The sequence below is a fragment of the Denticeps clupeoides genome, chromosome 12 (assembly GCF_900700375.1).
Source record: "Denticeps clupeoides chromosome 12, fDenClu1.1, whole genome shotgun sequence".
In the NCBI taxonomy this organism is placed as follows: domain Eukaryota; kingdom Metazoa; phylum Chordata; class Actinopteri; order Clupeiformes; family Denticipitidae; genus Denticeps; species Denticeps clupeoides.
Window position 1 is genome coordinate 19,797,900 of NC_041718.1, and position 22,008 is coordinate 19,819,907.

Sequence of the window (22,008 nt, forward strand, 5' to 3'; positions counted from 1 at the left end):
AGGGGCGTGGTCACCGGCAGGGCAGGTGGGCAGGCGGCCGCCGTGGCCCCGCCCCGCGACGGGGGAGAGACGCCGCGCCGCCCGCGCCGGAGACGCAGACAGGTGGGCGACATCCGAACCCGCAGCCAGGCTGAGATCTGCGCGCTCAGGTGAGATTTTTATTAACTCAACCTTTATTTTATTCATCTCCTGTTCAGAACATATCAAACGGTTTATTTCATCCTGAAGCGCGGTGGATTTATTTTCAGCGTCGTGAATGAAAATTGAACTGTGGGCGAGTTGGAAATAAAACCTGAGGTTTCTGAATTTGATAATGATGATGATGATGATGATGATGACGAGAATACAGTGAAGGATGCGAGAGCTCCGCCAACGAACAAGTTAACAAGCAGACAATAAAAGGATTATTTGGTTTTGGAACCAACATGGCGCTCTTTATATAACACCGTGTCTCGGTCAGAAACGCATGGATCTGACCGATCGAACCCGATCTGTTCCAGGAGCCACCATGGGTCGTAAGGAGATGCAGTACGGCTGGAAAAAAGTCACCAACATCAAGGATGTGTTCGATCTGAAGGAAGTGCTGGGATCGTAAGTACCCATAACATAAATCACGCAGACATATTAATTAAAATCGAAATAAATTCTGGCATATGAGAGGAATGTTGCATGAAATTAACAGTCATTGATGAAAATGGGGCTGCGTTCTTCACCGCCGACTAAAGATCATTACTGGGGTTGAATGGATTTCCGTGAGACCTACTTTACCCCTCCTGGCACAGGCGCCCAGTTTGGCCGTGAGATCATCTCTGATCTGGGAGATTATCCTGGTGCCTGTGTTTTTTTGTTTTTTTGGCGAGGAAGATCTACGCTGACCTGTTTCGTTTCTCACCGGGGTCCTGGCTATGGGGAATGTTTCACTTTATCTGGTTCGGTGAAAAAAATAAAACCTCTCACGTATGTGAGAGTTTATGCACGTCAAATTTACCAAAAGCAAAATGGAAAAATAAATGACTGAGTTTGTCGCCAAGTCCCCAGTCAGTGAGCTGTTGTGGTGCATCCTGGGTCTGAATGACTGAGTCTGGGAACCTCCGTTCAGCCACGGCCAATCAGCTTAGACTTCGGCCAATCCCAGCTTCCACTCAATGAGCAGCTTGGACCAAGAATGGGACTGAGTCCCGCCATGACGTCACCGCGCATGGGAACATCCTGGCACTGCTGAACTACGGGATTACATGGCGTGTGTGTGTTTGTGTGTAGGAAAGCCAGGAAAATGTGTACGTTCTGTTACACACCCTTGACGTGTGTTTTTCGGGAATGTGTGCGCCTCCCGCCGTTCGAACACACGCCTGTCTGTGTCCAGAATCCTCGCACGCAGGTAGAGGAGTGTGACTGGTCGTTACCAGATTAGTGTTAATTGGCCTGGGCCTTTTGGGCGCCGGCGGGGAGGACCTGAAGCGTCTCCATCGTGATTCATTCATCTTCCCACTTGGGACGAATGGTGGGTTCGTTCGTTCGTTCGTTCGTTCGTTCGTTCGTTCTGAGCGTGAAACTGAACTGAATTCTTTGAGAAAGGTCAGGAGGGATTCTGCCTTCCCCCTCTAGCTCGGATGTAGCTGCGGTGTCATTCCAGGACTTTCCGGATTTCAGGCATTAGCTCCTCCCACTCACCTGCGTGCGGCCGTGTTCTGTGCCGCGCCCCGGTGGTCCTGTTGTGTAAGAGACTTGGGCTCTAATCCACCTGGGAACGCGGCTATTAACAGCCATGACCTGGGGTAGCGCAGGACAGGAAGTCGGAGAAAGAATCGCATTACTTTGGTCTTATTGGTCGGCCTTTTTTTTTGCATCTAGACGCCAATAGGCCTGCTTTTCCAGACAGAACAGAACGATCAACTAAAGAGATTCAAATGCACGTAAATATGAGGACATATTTGATCCACCCTGTCTGTCCTCCGCACACAGAGGCTCGTTCTCCGAGGTGTACCTGGTGAGGGAGAAGAAGAGCGGGAACTTCTACGCCCTGAAGTGTGTGAAGAAGAAGCTGCTCCAACACAGCAACCTGCAGAATGAGATTGCCGTCCTCAAGAGGTCAGTGTGGCGTGACGGCCACATTTATTCTTTTTTTAATAGCGTAATTATGTAGTTACGTAGCCTCCAACCGTGAACATGCCCTTTGTCCTCAGAATTAAGCACTCGAACGTGGTGGGCCTGGAGGACTTCTACGAAACTCGGACGCACTACTACCTCGTCATGGAGCTGTGAGTGTTTGGAAGAGCTGAGCCATAATGCAACAAACCTTGTCAAATACCCACAAAGGGCTCTTTTAAATTGTAGGACAGTGTACTCGATTAAGGGAACGTTCTGATGATATGTGTGCATATCTCAAGCACTCTTAAAGCACCCATATACATGCAGAAATTCGGGAACGTTTCAATGAGACGCACCATCATGCTCATTTAGTTCCGGTCCAGTCCTCCTTTATCTGTGGCTTTCTGGGAGGACTGAAAACATGGCCTGGATTTGTTTTCGAAGCCCGGAGTTAAAGAACGCCGTGGCCGATTGGTCCATTATGTCCTCTCTGAATGCTAGGAAGCATCCTTGGCTCTGAGAAGCCCCCTTTCCATCAGTTCTTGAAGCTGTGTGTCTCATTGTCCCGGTGTCTCATCGTCTGCTGATGTTCAGGGTCTCCGGGGGTGAGCTGTTTGACCGGATCCTGGACCGGGGTGTCTACACGGAAAAAGATGCCAGCAAAGTCATCAAACAAGTCCTGGAAGCTGTCAGCTACCTTCACCAGAACAGTATAGTTCACCGGGACCTGAAGGTAACCTGAAGTACAGACACACACACGCAGGCATACAATGCAACACAGGTTCTTCACCAACGCTCTCTGTGCACCTCCAGCCTGAGAACCTGCTGTATTACAACCAAGACGAGAACGCCAAGATCATGATCAGTGATTTCGGCCTGTCCAAGCAGTCTGACCATGGCGTCATGTCCACAGCCTGCGGGACACCAGGATATGTGGGTACGTGGGGTCACACTGCACAACTGAGGACTATCAAGGACTTTTTCTTAGTCTTAAAATTCCATTTTCTGCTGTCTGAAGAGGACAGGACTAGATGATAAACACAATTCCCACCTCTCTAGATCAAATATCGGGTGGTCAACAGAAGTTCAACTTCATACAGCTTTGACTCTACAAAGCATGAGTAGAAGTGTGTTCTTCACTCTTTAGTCACATTTGTTCCCTAGAGGTATTTCACATAATAGGATCCAGATCTTCACATGCTGCCCAGTTAGCATTAGGATTGATGAATGGAAACGAGACATGGTCAGGGTTCTCCTAATGGGACAACAGGAATCACTAGAAACCAGTAAGAGAACAGAGAGGCTTTGTTCGTCATGATGAACTGATGACGTTAGATGCTAAACTACAGGCCGAAAAAACAACTGTGATGTTTCTCAAGTTCTCTTTGGCTTCTTTGAACTCACAGCTCCAGAGGTTCTGTCCCAGAAACCCTACAGCAAAGCAGTGGACTGCTGGTCCATCGGAGTCATCACCTACATCCTGTGAGTGCAGATCACCATATAGATGTACTGGTTGCTTGGTTTGGAGAGAGTGGCAGTTTTAATGAGGATGTAATGATGATTTGAGACCTACAAGCTACAGAGCAGCCTCCAGAGTCTGGGGGTTGAGTTGGTGTCTGTAGATCTGCTGACCGCTGCAGGTCTCCAGCTGCCAGTGTGTTTCAGCGTTTTATCCTTCCCAGTATAAACAGTGTCTCCAGAACTGTGGTGTTTGTATAAGAGAGTAGAGGAAACGCAAGGTGCGGGAGATGTTTTTCAGAACTAGTCTAGTCCAGTGCGAGTTCATGTGGCTACAGATGTAATAAACAGTGACACCGGGTCTTTGCCAACCGAACAGGGAGTAAACATCGGCCCTCCCTTCATCACGTCTCCTCTCTCCCGCTGGCAGGCTGTGTGGCTACCCACCGTTCTACGAGGAGAATGAAACACGCTTGTTCTCGAAGATCATGAAGGCCGAATACACCTTCCACGCCCCTTACTGGGATGAGATCTCTGAGTCTGGTGAGCTGAATTGACGCCTGCATTGGCGGCCCTACCCTCATTCCAAAGTAGGATTGGTCAGCTTCATGTAAGGTTTAGATCACCCAATAAGACATGGTGTGTGGGGGAATGTTCACTAATACCATGTCCAGTAAATAATCCACCAGATCACTTGAATTAAAGTGTTTCATAAAAACATGAGTAGTTGGGTGAACATATGGTCCTAGGGGTGTATGGACTTCAGTAATAGCTTCATTTACAGAAGCTTTAATGTTCTGTTCTTTGTTCTCCACAGCAAAGGACTTCATCAGGAACATGATGGAGAAAAACCCCAAAAAACGCTTCAGCACTGAACAGGCTCTGCGGCATCCCTGGTAAGTCTGGCGGTACATTCATCTGGGTTTTAATTTGCACAACGTGTATCTTTATAAAATGGTCATGTACTGTCACCTGTAGGATTGTGGGTGAAACGGCTAGAAGTCAGGACATCTACCACTCAGTCAGTGTTCAGATTGAGAGGAACTTTGCCAAGTCCAAATGGAGGGTAAGATGCTCTTACACAGACATTTCTTTATCAATTGATATGCTCAAATCAGCTTCCCCTCATGACTTCCATTATGAAGGAATTGAATAAAAATACCAAAAATGTGTCCAATTTGGAGCCTGATTGAGGTCAGATTAAAATGAAGTGTTTAGCATTGTGATACACGGCAAGGAAGCACGGCACACGGTGACACAACGAAATGTGTCCTCTGCTTTTAACCCATCGCCCTTGGTGAGCAGTGGGCAGCCATGAAAGGCGCCCGGGGAGCATCGTGTGGGGATGATGCCTTGATCAATGGCACCTCAGTGGCTCAGGATTCGAACCATAAACCCACTAGGCCACCACTGCCCCCCTGCCCCAAAACTGACACTGAGACAAGCGTCACCTTTAAGAGCTATTTTCTGGTGGAAAAAATCTGGATTATTGATGGGCAGACAGATAAAAACAGTGCTCATCTGTGGTTGCTTTAAGCGTGTGCATTTGTGTGTGTTTTACAGCAAGCCTTTAATGCCGCAGTGGCCATCAGCCACATTAAGAAGCTCCAGCTCTCCCACAGTGAGCCACCTGCCCCCCTGAGTCCCCTTCCTGAGATCCATGTGGTGGACGTGTCGGCCCCTGGACGTCCCTTTGAAAGGATTGATTCCCGGACCCTGCTGGACCCCAATGGGAACCCTCCTGCCAAGGCCAGCACCAATGGAGAGGTGCCAAAGGGCCTGTGTCCCCTGAAACCCAGCCACACTGAGCCCGCCCACGCACTCATCATCACGGAGACGGGAAGACACGCCTACCATTCCGAGTCTGACCTGCCCTCTCACAGGTTACAGCATAGCAGCAAACACCTCAAACCCATACGCAACACCTCAAACCCTACTGATCGCAAACCCAACTCAACGACGCAACCCTTACTCAACAACGCAAACCCCACTCAACAACGCAACCCTTACTCAACACCTCTAACCCTACTGAATGCAAACCCTACTCAACGATGCGAACGCCACTCAACAACGCAAATGCCACTCAACAACTCAACCCTTACTCAACACCTTTAACCCTACTGAATGCACAACAATGCAAACCATACTGAACACAAACTTGACTCAACAACTGAAACCCTACCCAACTACTCAAACCTTACTCAGCAAATCAAATTCTACACAACAACTCAAACCCTCCTCACCTATATTCCTCACATAAAATTCTGTGTTTTTTCTGCAGAGAGGACATTAAACCTGGCGTGAACCGGACAGGACAGCCCCTGCAGACAGGCATCTGTTCAGTCATGTGATCCAGGACACCCTGTCCGGAACTACAGGTCAGTTGCTTGCAAAAACATATCGCACAAACACACTCCCATATGAACAGACACAATGTTAAACATTCTAATGTTCTCCGCAGGGCTTTGGCCATTTGGTGGCACCACTTGCTGACTGTGTGGGACTTCGTCTGGTGTGATGTTGTGCTTCCAGGAGCCCAGTCTGAACCCAGAGGTGTCCACTGGAGTGCCTGAGTCCATTTAAAAAGCCGCCAAGCAGCGACACAGTTCACGGAACCTATTTATAAATCACCATTGTTATAGACACCGAACAGATATATGCCTGTGAATGCTTGATGCTCATGTACCGACTTAAGCACCGTGTTTACGTTGTGGGCTTGTTGAAGTGGCGAGTTATTTTGAGCTTTTGGACAGACGGTCGGCAGTCGTTGCGACTCGCATGATATGCTGTTGGTTTAGCTCAGTTAATTGCACTTTGCTGCTGTTCTTTAACAGCGGCTCAGTAATTCAGACCAGATCTGACTGGGATGGATGATTTGCTATTCTGCTCGTTTGAGTGACAGGTTAATATGGACTGACCAAGACAGAAGCCTGGAGGTTTGGTTTATTTTAGAAAGAAAAAGGCCTTTACAAGCCTGGACTTACTGTCATACAAAAGCAGTCTCAGATATTTCACATGTATTTTTTCATATCCTCTCACTTGATATATTTATACATATATACAATTGTATTTATTTATGTAATTATTCACTTGTTGTTAATATGCAAACTGTATTGCAAAAATGTATTGCCTATAATCTACCAATGCTTTCTGCTGGATGAGAGTGTAAAGTGTGTGTATGTGATTATTTCACGTGTTGCTGTGTGATAAAGCAAAGGTGAAGAATGAGGTGTTAATTTGCTATAATTTTGTGGGCCTGGGAGTGTTATGTAGGTGAGTTATGATTTCTAATACATTTCCAAAATTGATTGAACAATCACACTAAAACCTGGAATAAACACTGAAAAATGAAATAGAGTAAATTATGAAATGGATGATTCAATTACCAATACTGAGAGTACTTGACCTTTTGGACACAAAGCTGTGAGGATAATAAAATCATACAGACAATTTCGTTCAGCCCAGCAGACTCACCAAAACTTTGGTGGTATAGTGAGCAATTCCACAGCGATGGCGCTCTTGGGAGTTTTCCCCTCTGTACCACAAAACTAAATAATTTATGGGTACGTAACTTTGACTTTGCCTAATAAGAATACCTGTGAAAAGGCCAACCGTTCTATTGAAGAGTCAGATAACTGGTGTTTTTTTTTTTAAGTTTGTTTAATTCAGCTTCCAAATGAAAAAAGCAACTTGAAAAAATATTCAGTGCCTACTGTGGCATATAAGCCCGGGAACCTGCCCAGTCCTAAATAATCACATACGTGTTTGCCCAGTGTCTTTATTATTCATTTTGGAATGAAAAAGGCGTTCAGGGAAGAGCATCTAATGCAAGGCTCTGGATTCAGGCCTGGCATTCGTTGTGCCGCTTGACCTGTTCTTTCAGGTCCTTGATGATCGCTTGCAGTTCATCCTCCAGCCCGGAGAGCTGTGAGGATTTCTCTCCCAGGAGCTTGACGCCGTCACTCAGGGATTTTTCTTTTTCTGCAGAGAGGAGACGAGAACGTGTTTAATTTATCAGCCAGTAGAGACACATGATCCCCGTTTTTTTTTATGAAGGCAGCAGGCTGCGTTGTACTTACCTTGCACTGTTCTAGTCACATTGTCCAAATCCTGGTACAGGGTGGCCGCGTCACCCAGCACCTTCTGCAGAGACTCGTTGGGCTGTCCTGGGGACGTCCCAGCAGCCTTCTGCAGCTCCTCCAGCTTTTTCCTCAGTGTAATCAGGTCCTGAGCAAAGCAATCCCAACATCCCAGTGAGAACAGAAATAATCTCTGATCTATTTCCCTTAATAATAAACAGCCATGATTGCGGTGTGTGTAAAGACGCCAGCACTTCTAAAGCAGTGGTTAGTGTGATGAACCGTCTCATTAAAGACTTTGTCACCTTGGCTGAATCATTTGCCACTTTTCCAGCCTGCTCTGCATCCTGCAGGCCTTTCCCTGCCCGGTCCGAGCTGGCTTTCAGCAGCTCTGTGAGTGGCATCATCTGGTTGCGGGCTGTGCTCACGGCATCGTTCGTGCTTTTCAAAGCCGGCTGGGCCGCATTCAGCTGCTCATCCACCTGAAGAGAAGAGGAGACTAATGCTGGATAAGGCAATTCAATTCTTCAGAGCTGCTCTCTGATGCTGTGCTGTCTACAATACGACGAGTCGGCCATGCATTGATCTGTTTGACTGGTTTTGAGTTCAGATCTTGGCTTCTCATCTTCACAGTTGGGCTGAGATCATTACATTTTGTGTTATATGGCACCTAAAGCACCGCTGGCAACCAAGTGGAGTGCAGGTACCAGTGGGACGTTCCTCTTGATGCTGCCCAGCAGGTCCAGACCCTTCTGCACTGTGGCATTTGCAGCCAGCACAGAGTTCTCCGTTTTATTCAGACCATCCAGCAAGGTGCTGACATCCCCTCTCACTCCGAGGGACGAATTCCTGAGGGACACCAAAACAATGTTATGGACAAATTAAAATAAAAATAAAAAATCAGTGATGAGCCATTCATTAATATGAAAGAGCATTGTGTTCACCACCTGGCCATCTGTGCGTCCTGCAGAAGCCTCCGGGCCTGGTCCAGGAGGGGTCCGGTTTCATTCAGGCCCCTGGTGCCGTTGGGCAGGCGTGATGCCAGTGCCCGGATCTCCTCCACTTTCTTCTGGAGGTCATCACGGTTTGCAGGCTTCACACCAAGGACCCCGTCACTCACCTGCTGGATGAGTTTGGGGTCTGCAGTGGGGTCTGCAAAGAGGAAGAGAACAAATGTTTGACTTCCTGAGGACGTTGGCAATTGTAATATTAAATTCAGTTTTCTGACACACCGGATATTGGCTCAGAATTCGGGACCCACCATTCAGAAAGGCCTTTAACTTGTCCAGAAACTTCTTGGAGTTCTCCAGGTCGGGTTCCAGGGTGTTCTTGGCCTTTGTCATGTTGTTGCTCAAGTCGTTTGTAGACTGTCGTACGTTACTGGCTGTGAGCTGCGTGTCCATGATCTGTAAAATGTAAAAATGGGACCAGACGGAAGTTTAAGAGGATTACAAAAACTGACAACTTGTAAGTTATCTTTATCTTGCAGAGGGGGAACTATCTACTCTGAGACCGTTTATTTTAATGATGCTTTCATGAACAAAGTTTTAAAAGGGGAGGATCCCATAGGTATGAATTCACTCTGTTGTAGATTCTGTACAGAAGTCAGACAATATGAAGGTTGCAAGTTCATCTAAATATTCTCTAAAGAGGAAGGTCTTGAGCTGCCGTGTGAAGGTGCTCAGTGACTGAGCTGGAAGTTCATTCCACCACCGAGGGGCCAAGACGGAGAAGAGTCTAGATGAGCGTCTTCCTTTTACCTTCAGAGATGGAGGGACCAGGCGAGCAGTACTGGAGGCTCGGAGTATACGAGGTGCAGTGCGAGGTGTAATAAGGGCTGTGAGGTAGGATGGTGCTACTCCATGTTTGGCTTTGTAGGCCAGTATCAGTATTTTGAATCTGATTGACACACCCTATGTCCTCATTCTGGACTATTTAAACCCTGTCCTGTCAATATGGCACACACCCAGGTGTAGAACAGCATCCATCTCCTCCCTTTCTCCTTCGTTTTCCCTCCATTCTCTTCACTCCTAATAAACCTTGTGCACAAATGGGGCCACGCCCACTATCAACACCAGCATACAAGTCATCAGTTGCTTTAAATCAAGCGTTCTGAACTTGTGATCTTATTATCACCCGTCCAAATTGTCGATTTTCCGCTGTCCTCTCTGTATTATTTGGGAACTTCTTAGATTAGACATCATGCCACCACATACAGGATGCATGACCATATATGGTATTAACAGTACACCCGCAGTAGCGACTATGCTGTACCTGGGCGGAAGCCTGTGTGATCTTCTGCTTCAGCTCCTGAAGTTTCGAGTCCACGTGCAGTGTGTCCTGCAGGGCTTTGGCGCTGAGAGGAAGTGCCCCCACGCACCTCTGGCCTGACAGGCAGGGTGAGATGGGGTCAGGGAGACACAGGTCACCTCTGCAGTCGGCAGGGGTGCAGGGGCCTGACCGAGTGCTGCCACATACCTGGGGATACCGAAACAAACCCCTCAAAATGGGCATTTCTGCACAATAAAGAACCTGGAGCCAGTCTGGAGGGCACCGGCTGCCCACCTGCACGGCAGCGGGCGTGAGGTCCGGCCGGGCGCTCAGCTGCGTCTGCAGTTTCTCCAGGTCCCTGGAGTTGGATGGCTGGACTCGGTTCAGCATGTCCACAGCGTCACCACGCAGAACGGCGGAAGAGTTTACGCTCCTGCCGCTGGCCTCCACTTTATTTGCTGCGTTCCTGGAGCGCCAGTACGCATCCTGGATGGTGGAAAGAGGCCCTGCGAGGTGGAACCGACGGAAAAAATGTCATAAGCTGTTCACCAACACTCCCAGACACTGACCGCTGAGGGCATGAAGCCTGCAGTTCACCTGGAGAGGTGGAGCCTCCGGTGGCGTCCTTCTTTGCGGCGTACTCGCGGTCCAGCTGCTCCAGCAGGCGCTCCAGCTCATTCAGCTGCGCCGGGAGGTCGGACGGCCGCCCCAGAGCAGAGAGGTCTCCACCCAGACGCCGCGCCAGCTCCCTGACGGGTGGAAAGGGGGCATCAACGTCATTTTGCTATTAACTTGGCATCGTTTCAAGGATGTACTCTCATTTCATCATATTCGGATTTTACAAAAACGTTCGTTTGGGAAGAAGAAAGTTTTCATGGGGACACGATATGCCTTTCAATACACTATAAATCCTTTTTTTGCATTTAAACGAGTTAATTGATGAAACAACTGTGTGTAGAGGTGAGGTACATACTTGAGTCGGTTGAGCTCTGTCAGGGCGGCGTCCAGTTTGGCGGCTGAGCTCGGTGGGAGGGGCATGGCATTTCTGAGGCGATCCAGTTCCACTTCGAGGGCGTGAACACGGGCACCCAGGTCACCCGGGGTGCTGGGCCCACCCGGCAGCAGGTTGGAGGTGGCGGTCAGGTCCCGCAGGGTCAGGGAGTAGTTCCGTAGCTGGGCGTCCAGTGTGAAGAAGCAGGCCGGACACGCAGGGCATTGTGGGAATCGCGCGCAGCTGGCCCGGCCGCAAGAGTCACAGCGCACACCGGTCACGCCGAGGCGGCACAGGCATGCCCCCGTGCGGCTGTCACACGTGGCAGTGCCACTGCTGTCACACTGGCATGCTGCATGGAGGGAAAGAGAGAGAGAGGGGTCGTGACCTTATCCAGACAGATCTCCTGGATGTCGGGACACTTCCAGTGACTTACGTCGGCAGCCACTGCGGGTGTCACCGTAGGTGAAGTCAGGACATCCACCGCAGGCACGGCCCCCAAAGCCCAATCGACACTGGCACTGGCCTGTCACCTGTAAGCAAACGATCACAATTACATGTTAAATATTAAAAATCAGGCCCAGTCATATTGATTAAGGAATTGACCTTCCGTAATTTGAAACCAATGGCAGAAAAAAAGCACATCTGTATGTGTCTGGGGAGATCTGGTGAGGGTGGGTGGAGCACACCTGGTCGCAGGTGGAGCTGAGGGCATTGGTGGGGTCACAGTTGCAGGGCTGGCATTCTGAGGAGACGGTTGGTTTCCAGAAGCCTTGGGGACACTGGTCACATGACACACCCCCAGTGCCAGTTTGACATAGGCACTGACCGGTCACCGGGTCACAGGAACTGGGCACTGACCCTTGAGAGCCACAGTTACACTCTGGCGCACACACAGACAAAACTTTACTTTCATGAAGGATCTAAATGTTGCCAATTCGATTAGATTTAATGCAGGGCTTGCAAATTGAGCTGTTATTGTTGACAGAGGTGAAAGGTCACTCACTTTTGCAGCCCAGAGGGTCACTGGCACTCAGGCCATAGTACCCGTTCCTGCAGCGGTCGCAGTTTGGCCCCTCCACGTTGGCCTTGCAGACGCAGGTGCCTGTGTTCGAGTCACACTGGCCTCCGCCTAACGCTCCAGCAGCATCGCAGGAACAGCCTGTGCCCCCTGGTGGACAGAATGAGATAATACATCCGATTTAAATTATCCTTTTTTTTTATCAAGTAAGTAGCAGTATAGTAAGTGTATGAGAAGGTCACAAACACGGTGTTGCATTTTATCCTCAAAAAAAAAACCCAACTGGACAATCCAGCACTTATCATGTGAACCCATTTTCAGAATGCCGTTTCAGTCTCTCGCTGATAAGGTACTCTAATGCGGACATTATGTTACAGCCATCGGTTGTACAATCAGGCTTTTTCATGATGGTGAATTTCAGCGATCAGCACGTTCAGCATCGTCCCTGCATGAAATGAATGCAGCGTCGTGGTGAGAGTGACAACTGATTCTGCATCAATGTGGAACTCACGTAGGCAGGCGTCAGGCTGGTCCATCCTGCTTCGGGGGTTGGGGTAGTAGTTGGGGGCGCAGCGCTCACAGTTGGGCCCGGCGGTGTTGTGCATGCAGCTCTCACAAATGCCCCCACTACGCCGACCTGTCACCTCGAACCGGGCCGGGTCAAACCGGCACCGCTGTGCGTGGTTATTACACTGACAGCCTGAGTAAAAACACGGTAATTAAAAACAACTGGCCGTTTATAAGAAGCACCCATAGCGGCTCTAAATAAAGGCTCTTGAGTTTAGACAGAGTTGAGTCAGTGCCTACGCTGGCATGCGTTGGGCTGGTTGGTCTCGGCCGGCCTCCAGGGCAGGTCATTATATAGGTCAGCGCAGCGTTCACAGTTCAGTCCCATGGTGTTGTGCTGGCAGTTGCATCGTGAATTCACCTGTCACACAAATAGACACACACACCACAAACAGAGGCGAGAAGTTGCATCAGTCTCAGGGCGGGATGAGAAAAGCAGAATAAGGGTGTTGTAGCGTTAAGTAAATGGGTGCTGGCTCACTGGTTGGCATTAAAAACCTATGTTTGATACATAATAGAGGTTACTGTTGGTTTAAGGTTGGTGTTAGAGCCTGTTTGTTGAATACTAGATGGTATTAGGTACCCCTGTGTTATTGGTCAGCGCTTGTTTAAGGGTAAGGGTTAGGGTTAGTTAATTAATTAGATTTCTGTTGGTGTTCAGTACCTGTTATTGGGTAACTAGTAACTGGTGTTAAATTCGTATGTGTTGGGTAACTATTTAGTGTTAAGTAGCTCTGTGCAGTTGTTCAGTACCCATTATTGGTTAACTAGTAGATGGTGTTAAGTACCTGTGTGTTGGGTACCTATTTGGTGTTAAGTAACTCTGTGTTGTTGTTCAGTACCCGTTATTGGGTAACTACTAGCTGGTGTTAAGTACCTGTGTGTTGGGTACCTAGCTCTGTGTTTTTGTTCAGTACCTGATATTGAACAACTAGTAGCAGGTGTTAAGTATGTATATGTTGGGTAACTATTTGGTGTTAAGTAGCTCTGTGGTCTGTAGGTATGGTCTTCAATACCTGAAGTTGCGTAACTAGTAGCTGGTGTTAAGTGCCTATATGTTGGGTAACAAATTGGTGTGAATGAGCTTTGTGTTGGTATTAAGTGCATATGTGTTGGGTAACTATTTGGTGTTAAATAACTCTGTGTTGGTCTTCAGTACCTGTGTGGTGGGCAGCTGGTTGCTGGTGGTCTCGGGCAGGCACTGGCTAGCATGACCGTGGCAGAAGCAGGAGCCCAGAACCGACATCTCCCGGACGGCGTAGTAGCGGCTGAGGCGTCGCCCAGGAACATTGGGGACGTCACCCAGCTGGGTGAGGTTCACCCGTAATCCCGTGTAGCCTGACACCGCTGTGGGAACAGCCCCTGGTCACTACACCGGTCACCATGCTGGCTCCAATGGGACGAACACAGCTGGACCTACCTGTTGTTTTCTGTCCGTTGGGGTAGCGCAAGTCAGAGAACTGTCGAAGGGGACTGAAATGGATCTAAATACGAGGAGGAGCGAGAGGACGTACAATCTCCGTTAATCTGAACACGCCACCCAGCGCCAGAATGAGGTCTGAGCGGGACCCTTACTGTCTGGTCCAGGTAAGGGTTGCTGGTGGTGGGGGGCAGCGTGAAGCAGTAGGTCTCCTGCAGGGTGCGGGGCTTCGAGGTGCTCACCCCCGGGAAGTACTGAGGGCAATCCGTGGACATGAACAGCGCCGGCTGCCAGGTCCGGCCATAGTCCTTTGTTCTCTCGATCACCAAGGCTTTGGGTCGAGGGCCCTGCAGAACAGATCAATAGTATGGGCTGGTAGTAGCCTAGTGGGTAACACACTCGCATATGAACCAGAAGACCCGGGTTCAAATCCCACTTACTACCATCGTGTCCCTGAGCAAGACACTTAACCCTGAGTGTCCCTGTAACTACTAAGGGCATCTGATAAATGCTGTTAATGATAATGCTGTAAATGAATGCTAATATGGAACAACACTAACAAAACACAAAGAAAGTATCTGTGAAGTGTTCACAAGTGATTGTCACATGTGATACACAGCAGCACAGCACACGGTGCACACAGTGAAATTTGTCCTCTGCATTTAACCCATCACCCTGAGTGAGCAGTGGGCAGTCATGACAGGTGCCCGGGGAGCAGTGTGTGGGTGCTTTGCTCAGTGGCACCTCAGTGGCACCTCGGCGGATAGGGATTCGAACCGACAACCTTCTGATTACTAGGCAACCACCACCCCTATCTAGCAGTAAACATGCGGAGAAGGTGGTATAAAAACCTCCTATAGGGTTTTTATGGTACCTTAAAGGACATGGAAAGGGTGTCCAGCTGAAACATGCGCTGCAGGTCAAGCTGGACCGTCACTGGACTGACATCTGATCAAGACAAGATGAGATGAAATGAGTGAAACAATAAGCCCCAAGACAAAAATTCCCACCATGTGTTTTTCTTTTTTTGCATTTTCATGCGATCTGCACCTCTCTTGGACATCCACCACCGGTTGGTCCCGGCTGATGAGGCAACGTCTTGGATGGTGTGGGCTCTGCTGCTCCGTGGGTTCTGGGAGTCACATGGGCAGCACTGCATTTTCGTCTGAAACGTGGAGAGAGGCAAAGATAAGGCAGCTTCTGAGAAAAAATGTTATATGATGATTTACATTTTAAACATTACTAGGTGATGGAAACCCCCCCTACACACATACACATTCAAATCTTATCCAATGCATTCAGATGGTCAATAAAATAATCAGGCATAATCAGAGCAGTACAGTGTTGTGTAACGGATATCTCAGTGAGGGTCAAACCGGGCCAGGCCTCCTCTGCCCGGCCCGGCCAACTGACCGGCGTGCGACGGCTACAGCGCCGATGTAGTGCAAAGGTCATGCAGTTCTGGCAGCGGCCGCCGTGGCCTGGCCGCGATTTCACAAATCAGATCAATCGGCGGCAGCCCGCCAACGTCTGGCCTGGGCTCGCATTTCACCGCTCTTCATGGAGAGGAAGTGATGAATCAGAACCTGCGGCCTCCTTCTCGATGTAGGTACACCTACATCGCGTACAGCCATAAAATCATCAACAATCATAACAGATCTATAACACAACATAACACTCCATGACAATTACGCCCCATATGTCTGGACAAAACCCGAAACTGGTTTGAATGGGCCTTATTATTCCTGCCCCGGGGGTTAAGGTGTGGCTGTTCTTCATTATCACATATAAACCGCACAGTGCACATGTCTGCGCACGTTTGTGTTATTGACGCTGTGACGGAGCTCGTCCTCGGACTGCCATGCCAATGAGACAGCCGCTGTGGTACCTGCTGCTGGATCAAACCGGCTCCTGCAGGGCTCCTGATATTGCAGAACGTAGGCATGCAACTCTCCCCGTGATCCTCATGATCTTATCTTACGAGTCTTCTCGCTTGTTCAGGACACCTTTGGTGCTGACTGACAGGACTAACTCAGTCCTGTTTTAATGACAAACGGGTATTGGTTGAAGTAAAAATAACGTAAGACAACTTTTGAATGATGGTGCTTTTCTTTCACTTTGGGACATTTTCACCCATATAAGGCTCGGTGCCTGCTGGGAATCAACCTTGGAGAACATGCCAGAACTCTGTAACAGATGGATGGTCGAGTCCTGGGTCCTGCCTTCATTTGGCCAAAGGTGTTGAGAGTATTGAGTGTAAGTGAAGTGAAAGTGAAGTGATTGTCACTTATGATACACAGCAAGGTGCACACAGTGAAATTTGTCCTCTGCATTTATCCCATCACCCTGAGTGAGCAGTGGGCAGCCATGACAGGCGCCCGGGGAGCAGTGTGTGGGGACGGTGCTTTGCTCAGTGGCACCTCAGTGGCACCTTGCAGATCAGGATTCGAACCGTCAACCTTATGATTACGGGGCCGCTTCCTTCCTTCCACTAGGCCACCACCGCCCCACCACTGGTAAGTATTTCAGACAGCGTGTGTTCAGTGCGCTCTTCTGTGTGGACATCGGTGTTCATGAATTATGTGGATGCGACAGATGAAGTGGCCATTCCACAACCCACACTGGCCCCTGGCATGGCTCTGAGTGGGTATGTGGGTCACAGTGCTGGCGGAGTCGCCGCCCTCCACTCCGGGTTTGGGACGAGCCTTAATACCTCAGGCTCTGATTGGCCATGCCAGGGTGACCGTGGAAAACTGAGGCTCGCCTAAGGTCAGATCGTGGGAGTCTGTATATGAGACAGATGAAGTGACTGGCATGGCTCTGAGTGGGTATGTGGGTCACAGGGCTGGCGGAGTCGCCGCCGCCCTCTCCTCCGGGTTTGGGACGAGCCTTTATACCTCAGGCTCTGATTGGCCGTTCCAGGGTTGACCGTGGAAATCTCTGTCCGCCCTGGCGCTGAGGCTCGTCCTAAGGTCAGAACGCGGGAGTCTGTAACGCGTCTGCCAAGCCATTAACCAACTCTACCCCCGGGTTCCAAGTGCCAGCGGAGGGGAAGTGCCTGCCAGCTGCCACCGCTGTGGCAGAACTGAAGCCTTTTCATGGCGGATCGGACGGTGACCTTCACTGCCCTCCTGGTACCGCGGTGTTGCCCACACGGACTTGCAGAATGAACTTCGGAGCCTCCCGCCACCGGATCCAGCGTATTCAGAAGAGTGAGATAAGGCCGTGATAGCTCGGCAGACATTTTTTTCACGAATTACATAAGCTCTCCGCCAAAGCCACCCATTTGGCAGCAGGCGAAATGCATAAAGGTCGCCCGCTGAGTGTTTCCACACCACGACCTTTACTTTCAACACTTAATCAGCAAAGTTCATTTAAAAAAAAATTCATCTATAAATCTGCTCCATCGTCTGGACGATAGTGCCAACAGCGAATTCCTAAGTCACACACGCCCATGGCCGTTTCATGCTAATGCCATAGTTTTTACCATTAATTGGTGCGCAGCAGAGTTATGTGATGATGGCGTCACGCCACCACAGTGCTGTCCCGACACATTCTGGATGCCTGAAGTGCCTCCTCACGCACGTTTAATGATATGTTGGTTTCGTGTCGGCTGTACATGAGCAGAAATCCTCAAACCAACCACATCTAAAAACGAACCACGCGCAAACTGGGACCGAGTCAGTCCGTGTCGGTGGATAAATGCGCTGTTTAATATGGCCAATTTAAATGGCTGTGGTTGGGTTTGTGTTCTTTTTCATTCCCGAACGCTGCGGCAGCCATCAGCGGATTTTAAAGACGCACCTCGATTTCGACCAGATTAAACATGTCTGTTCCAGAGCAGACCCCACCCTTCACGACGGTGGTTTTGGCATTTCAGTGAGCCCTGCCAGGTCTTTTCATTTATTAAACAGAATAAAATGCTTTTTAATGTCATTCTGAGCGTCTGCATCGTTTTCTCATCATTTGTTCTCTGACTCTAGTCTCTCTGACCTACGCTTTGCTGAAAGACATCGGTTGCGACATCTGGCATCAGATGCAGACGGTTGCGACAGGACAGCCAGCCTCGCCCGACCTCCGCCCTCGGCGCACGCAGGGGCGCAGGGGCTTCTGGGAGAACGCTGCCTACCTGGCCGTGCAGGGAGCAGAAGACCTCGATGCCCGCCAGGCCGCAGGTGGAGGACGCCCGTAGCTGCTGCTCGCGCCCGAACAGCAGGTCCCCCAGCGGGGGGTAACAGGCCCCACGGGAGCAGTCGCTCTGCGCCGACGATGCGGCAGCCAAAGCTGAGGGACGTGGCGAGATAAAAAAAACATGTTTTAATTTGCATCCAAAATGGTGTTGCCGTGTTCTTTAGGGGCCTTTAACATCCAAGTGCGTCTGGCTATTAAATCGATTTTTTGTGTTTAATGGCACGTACCTGCCGACAGGAAGAAAGCCCACATCTCAGATCAGGCTGGTCGTGTTGCCGATATCGAAATAGCCCAGATTTAAAAAAAAAAAAGTGAAACGTCCCTCACGCGCAGTGAGAATCCGTGCGCGTGTGTGCGCGCCTATATAGGGCCGGCCTCACCTGCGGTGAGTGTGCGGCGTGTGTCAGAGAAATTGTCTGGGCGACACACCCTTCCTTTCCGCTGCCACGCCCTTTTCGGCGGCGTGATTCAACGCGCAAGCCCACAGCAAGACCGAACACTGCCGGGTCCGGAGCGGCGGGCCGTGCCAGAGTCAGGGTGAACTCACACGTCCCGCTTCGACGTGGTCATTTGCTTTCGAGCCAGAAACCCCGCAGCTTCAACCCCACAATGACCGTAGAAGTGAATGTCCTTCTCCTCTCTCTATTGGCGTGTCCTTTTTTGATCGATTTTAGGTGCTGTGCGCATGGTCTGAGATCCTGAAGCGGAATAACTAAATGTACGGCACAAAATGACACAATACGGTTACAGGACGTGGGGTGTGTGGGTAGGACAGCTTTATTGAGCGGCATTTTGACGTCCTGCTGTCGTCCCTGCATGGAGGCCGAGACGTTGCACATTCCTGACTCTCGGTGTGTCCCGGCTTCATCTCAAGTGGCCTCGTGGGTGATTTATTTTTTGTCTGACTCACCGTCGACCGTACACCACCAGACAGGGTGGGCCGCGCCGACCGTTACTATGGCAACAGTGACGGAAATACCTGCAGAAAACAGAACGCAACGTCAAGCTCAAGCTTTTCACGATGACAATAAAGAAGCTTATTTAACTTATTTTAAAGTCCTCCAGTCAAGACCGAGGACACAGCAGTCAAACACACAGCAACGGAATAAAAAATGGTCGAGGACTCGTAGTCTGGACATCTTTATGGAAGAAAACATCTCAGACGTTCCTGGTGTACCCCCTTCACATGGGTCACCACGTCATATTCAGCTTTCACGGAGCCATACATTTGTACTGTGCCTCGGTGACATTTTGAACGTTTTCAGATCATGGCAGTTATTACGCAAGATATGCGGAAAATAAATAACTAAATAAAAACATTCCTGCCACAAAACCGTCCACGTTTGCTCTGCTCACCCGCCCAGCACGACTTTTATTACACCAGGAGGTAGATAAGTGACAGATGTGCCCGTGTGACCCTGATGAAGATCCCTGCTGTTGGCCTGTTTACGCCGCGGAGACGATAAGCCGCTCTGTTGTGTCTGCGCGTCAGGGGACGTTTACAGCCTCACACCACTCAGCGTCGAGGGTCAATGATTGATTTTCAATCAAGTCCCTGCTGAGTTCATCGGTGAGGCCACGGCGCACATCGACCGCCCAGGACCTCACCAGACCTGGCCGGTGGCATGGACGGCCCTACGCTGAGACGAATGGTCAAGTCAGGAGTCGTGAGCTGGCGAACTGGCTCTGATCAAAGCGCCTTTAATCTGTTTATTACAAAAGGAAGTTGTTACGGAGACGAACCGGAGCAAAGGTGAATGCAACATGCCTTTCACTTTTTCACCAATGGCTGCGCTCATCCGGCTCTCACACAGCCAGGCTTCACGTCAGATTACACACGACTCCGTATCTCAGATCATGTGAGGGTCTGTGTGTTTGTCATGGTACAATGAGGTCTGTGTTTCAGAAATCCACCTCGTTTCTATACGGTTGACCCTCGTGACCTCTGTTCCCTGCTCTTGGCGACTTGCATCCTGGTGTGACCGGCACGTCCTCGGTCGGGGGTCGAGTCCAGTTCCCTAAGCGCACCAGAGTAGGGCGCTTCTGCACCGTGAAGTTCCCCCCAGACGATGGGATTTGAGAACAAGGTCTGTCAGTCAAACAGGAAAAAATTCCAGAGAGAATTCCGGCAGACTTGGGCAGTCATAATGCCGCAAAGCTTGTTAGTCTGCCCCGTTAATCCTGTTGTTGTTTAGGTGAGAAGGGCGGTCAGATAATCCGTGTTGGGGGGACTCTTACTAAATAGTGCCGTTGTTAGTGGCTGTGTCACGACCTCCGAAGAATGGTCGGCTTTTTAGGCCCTAACGAGTCTAATTTGAAGGAGCTCTAACCACACAGCGGCTAACACCGTCTCAATAAAGGTTTTTGGTTACTGACGGGAGTGAAAGGGAACCCCCTTCTGGTCTGAGTGCATGCATCAGCCAAAACTTTATTTTGGAGTTGTCAGACAAGCAGGAATATTTACTGGGAACAGTCCGTATCAAGAAACATCTAACAACATGTGCGGAAGCAATGCGGTTGTTTTGGAATAGGACGCTGTATATTTCTCATGTTCTTGTTAGGGGCCACATCAAACATCATCACTGGACCACAGAAGGGCATCATAAGCAACAGCAAACTGACTAAAAAAGTTTTTGTATATTGTGCTGCATATATTTGAAATCTGTCGTATTTTAATGCATGTGACATGATTTATCATATCTCTGCTTGTTGTTGTAAGGCACATTGGAATGACCCTGCGTTGCCTTGTAATTGTACTTCATAAATAATTTTAAATTAATGCAATAACCCACACGGTCACTGAAAGCACCTATAAATCATAAAATAATGAACACACTCCGCGCTCCACGCTTTTTATTATTGCAATTTATCGACAAGCCCGCGTGCACAGCTGCACGTCGGCGGGTAGGCGGGGCTTCGGCCGTGGCTCGCGCGTGGGGGGGCGTGGCTACGAGTCCCGGTTCTATAAAAGCGCGGCGCGGCGCTCCGACCTCGACTCATTCAAAGCAGCCGAGGACGTGACGCTCGACGGCGAATCCCGTGAGTTAAACCCCCACCGAGTTACGGCCTCAGTTGAACGCTTATTTATTTAAAAAAAAATTAAAACTCCTTTGTTGGTTTTTCCCTCATCAGCGGACATGGAGACCGTACAGGAGCTCGTTCCCTTCGCCAGGGAGATGTGGAGCCAGAAGCCCGGCAGGGGCATGCTGAGGGTCTACCTGGTGGGCTCCGCGCTGGCGCTGGTCGGGACCCTGCTGGGTCTGGTGGACGCCGTGTGTCAGCCCTTCTCCGCCTCGCCCGCCGACGACGACGCGCTGGACGCGGAGCTGGCGAGGCTGGTGGCCCGGGAGCGGCGGCCGGGCGACGCGGCCCCGGAGAAGGAGGCGCCGGCGGCGGGTGGGCAGAGGAGCGCCGCCAACCGGCTCCACGCCTCCTGAGACGCGGGGAGACCGATGCCGGGAACGGGACTCGGTCCCGTTGTGACCACGAGCTGCTGTGCAGCCGCAGAACTTCTGATTCCGGCCGCCAGGACCGGTTTTATTTTTGTTTTTTTATCATAGACAATTGATTTTCAACGCAATAAACGTTTTTAATAAAACTCATACTGGGTCGTTATTTAGTTGTGATAATTAACGCTGACTCGTCCCCGACGCGTTCACACGACGGTGCCCAGTTCTCGGGGAAACTCGGTCGGTTCTCCTGACTGTCACTTCGTCAGAGTTTAAACGTTGCTTTTCAGTCGATCGAAATATTAATGCGTTGTCTAAAATTCAGAATCCGTACTTTTTTTTTTTTTTTTTTTTTTTTTTTTTTTTATATAAAGCTTTTTATTGCTAAATGCATGCATTCAGTTTGTTTGCAGCGATGTTTTAAAAGTGTGATTAGTTTTTCTTTCTCGTAGAATGTACATTGTTAGAATACA

General features: G+C 49.7%; 3 protein-coding genes across 3 annotated transcripts; 2 read left to right on the forward strand and 1 right to left on the reverse strand.

The window, feature by feature from the left end:
* Positions 1-77: 77 nt before the first annotated feature.
* On the forward strand, positions 78-6,774 carry camk1ga (calcium/calmodulin-dependent protein kinase IGa). The gene is made up of 13 exons (XM_028997870.1): positions 78-149; positions 501-591; positions 1,963-2,088; positions 2,184-2,258; positions 2,683-2,821; positions 2,902-3,025; positions 3,495-3,570; positions 3,977-4,089; positions 4,364-4,442; positions 4,525-4,612; positions 5,110-5,429; positions 5,828-5,924; positions 6,008-6,774. Exons 2-12 carry the CDS (start codon positions 509-511, stop codon positions 5,895-5,897), a joined length of 1,293 nt encoding a protein of 430 aa, XP_028853703.1. The 5' UTR covers positions 78-149; positions 501-508; the 3' UTR covers positions 5,898-5,924; positions 6,008-6,774.
* On the reverse strand, positions 6,653-18,457 carry lamb3 (laminin subunit beta 3). Its single transcript, XM_028997869.1, has 22 exons — positions 18,314-18,457; positions 18,025-18,179; positions 14,946-15,060; positions 14,770-14,843; positions 14,051-14,242; positions 13,896-13,959; positions 13,635-13,822; positions 12,716-12,836; positions 12,420-12,608; positions 11,894-12,058; positions 11,577-11,770; positions 11,324-11,420; positions 10,870-11,239; positions 10,494-10,645; positions 10,191-10,402; positions 9,900-10,103; positions 8,887-9,031; positions 8,573-8,777; positions 8,333-8,474; positions 7,931-8,107; positions 7,626-7,773; positions 6,653-7,527 (listed from the first exon to the last, which is right to left on the reverse strand). Exons 1-22 carry the CDS (start codon positions 18,336-18,338, stop codon positions 7,388-7,390), a joined length of 3,474 nt encoding a protein of 1,157 aa, XP_028853702.1. The 5' UTR covers positions 18,339-18,457; the 3' UTR covers positions 6,653-7,387.
* Positions 18,458-21,095: 2,638 nt separating this feature from the next.
* Positions 21,096-21,688, forward strand: LOC114801190 (G0/G1 switch protein 2-like). The gene is made up of 2 exons (XM_028999203.1): positions 21,096-21,125; positions 21,219-21,688. The coding sequence occupies exon 2, from the start codon at positions 21,224-21,226 to the stop codon at positions 21,521-21,523; it is 300 nt and encodes a 99-aa protein (XP_028855036.1). The 5' UTR covers positions 21,096-21,125; positions 21,219-21,223; the 3' UTR covers positions 21,524-21,688.
* Positions 21,689-22,008: the final 320 nt, after the last annotated feature.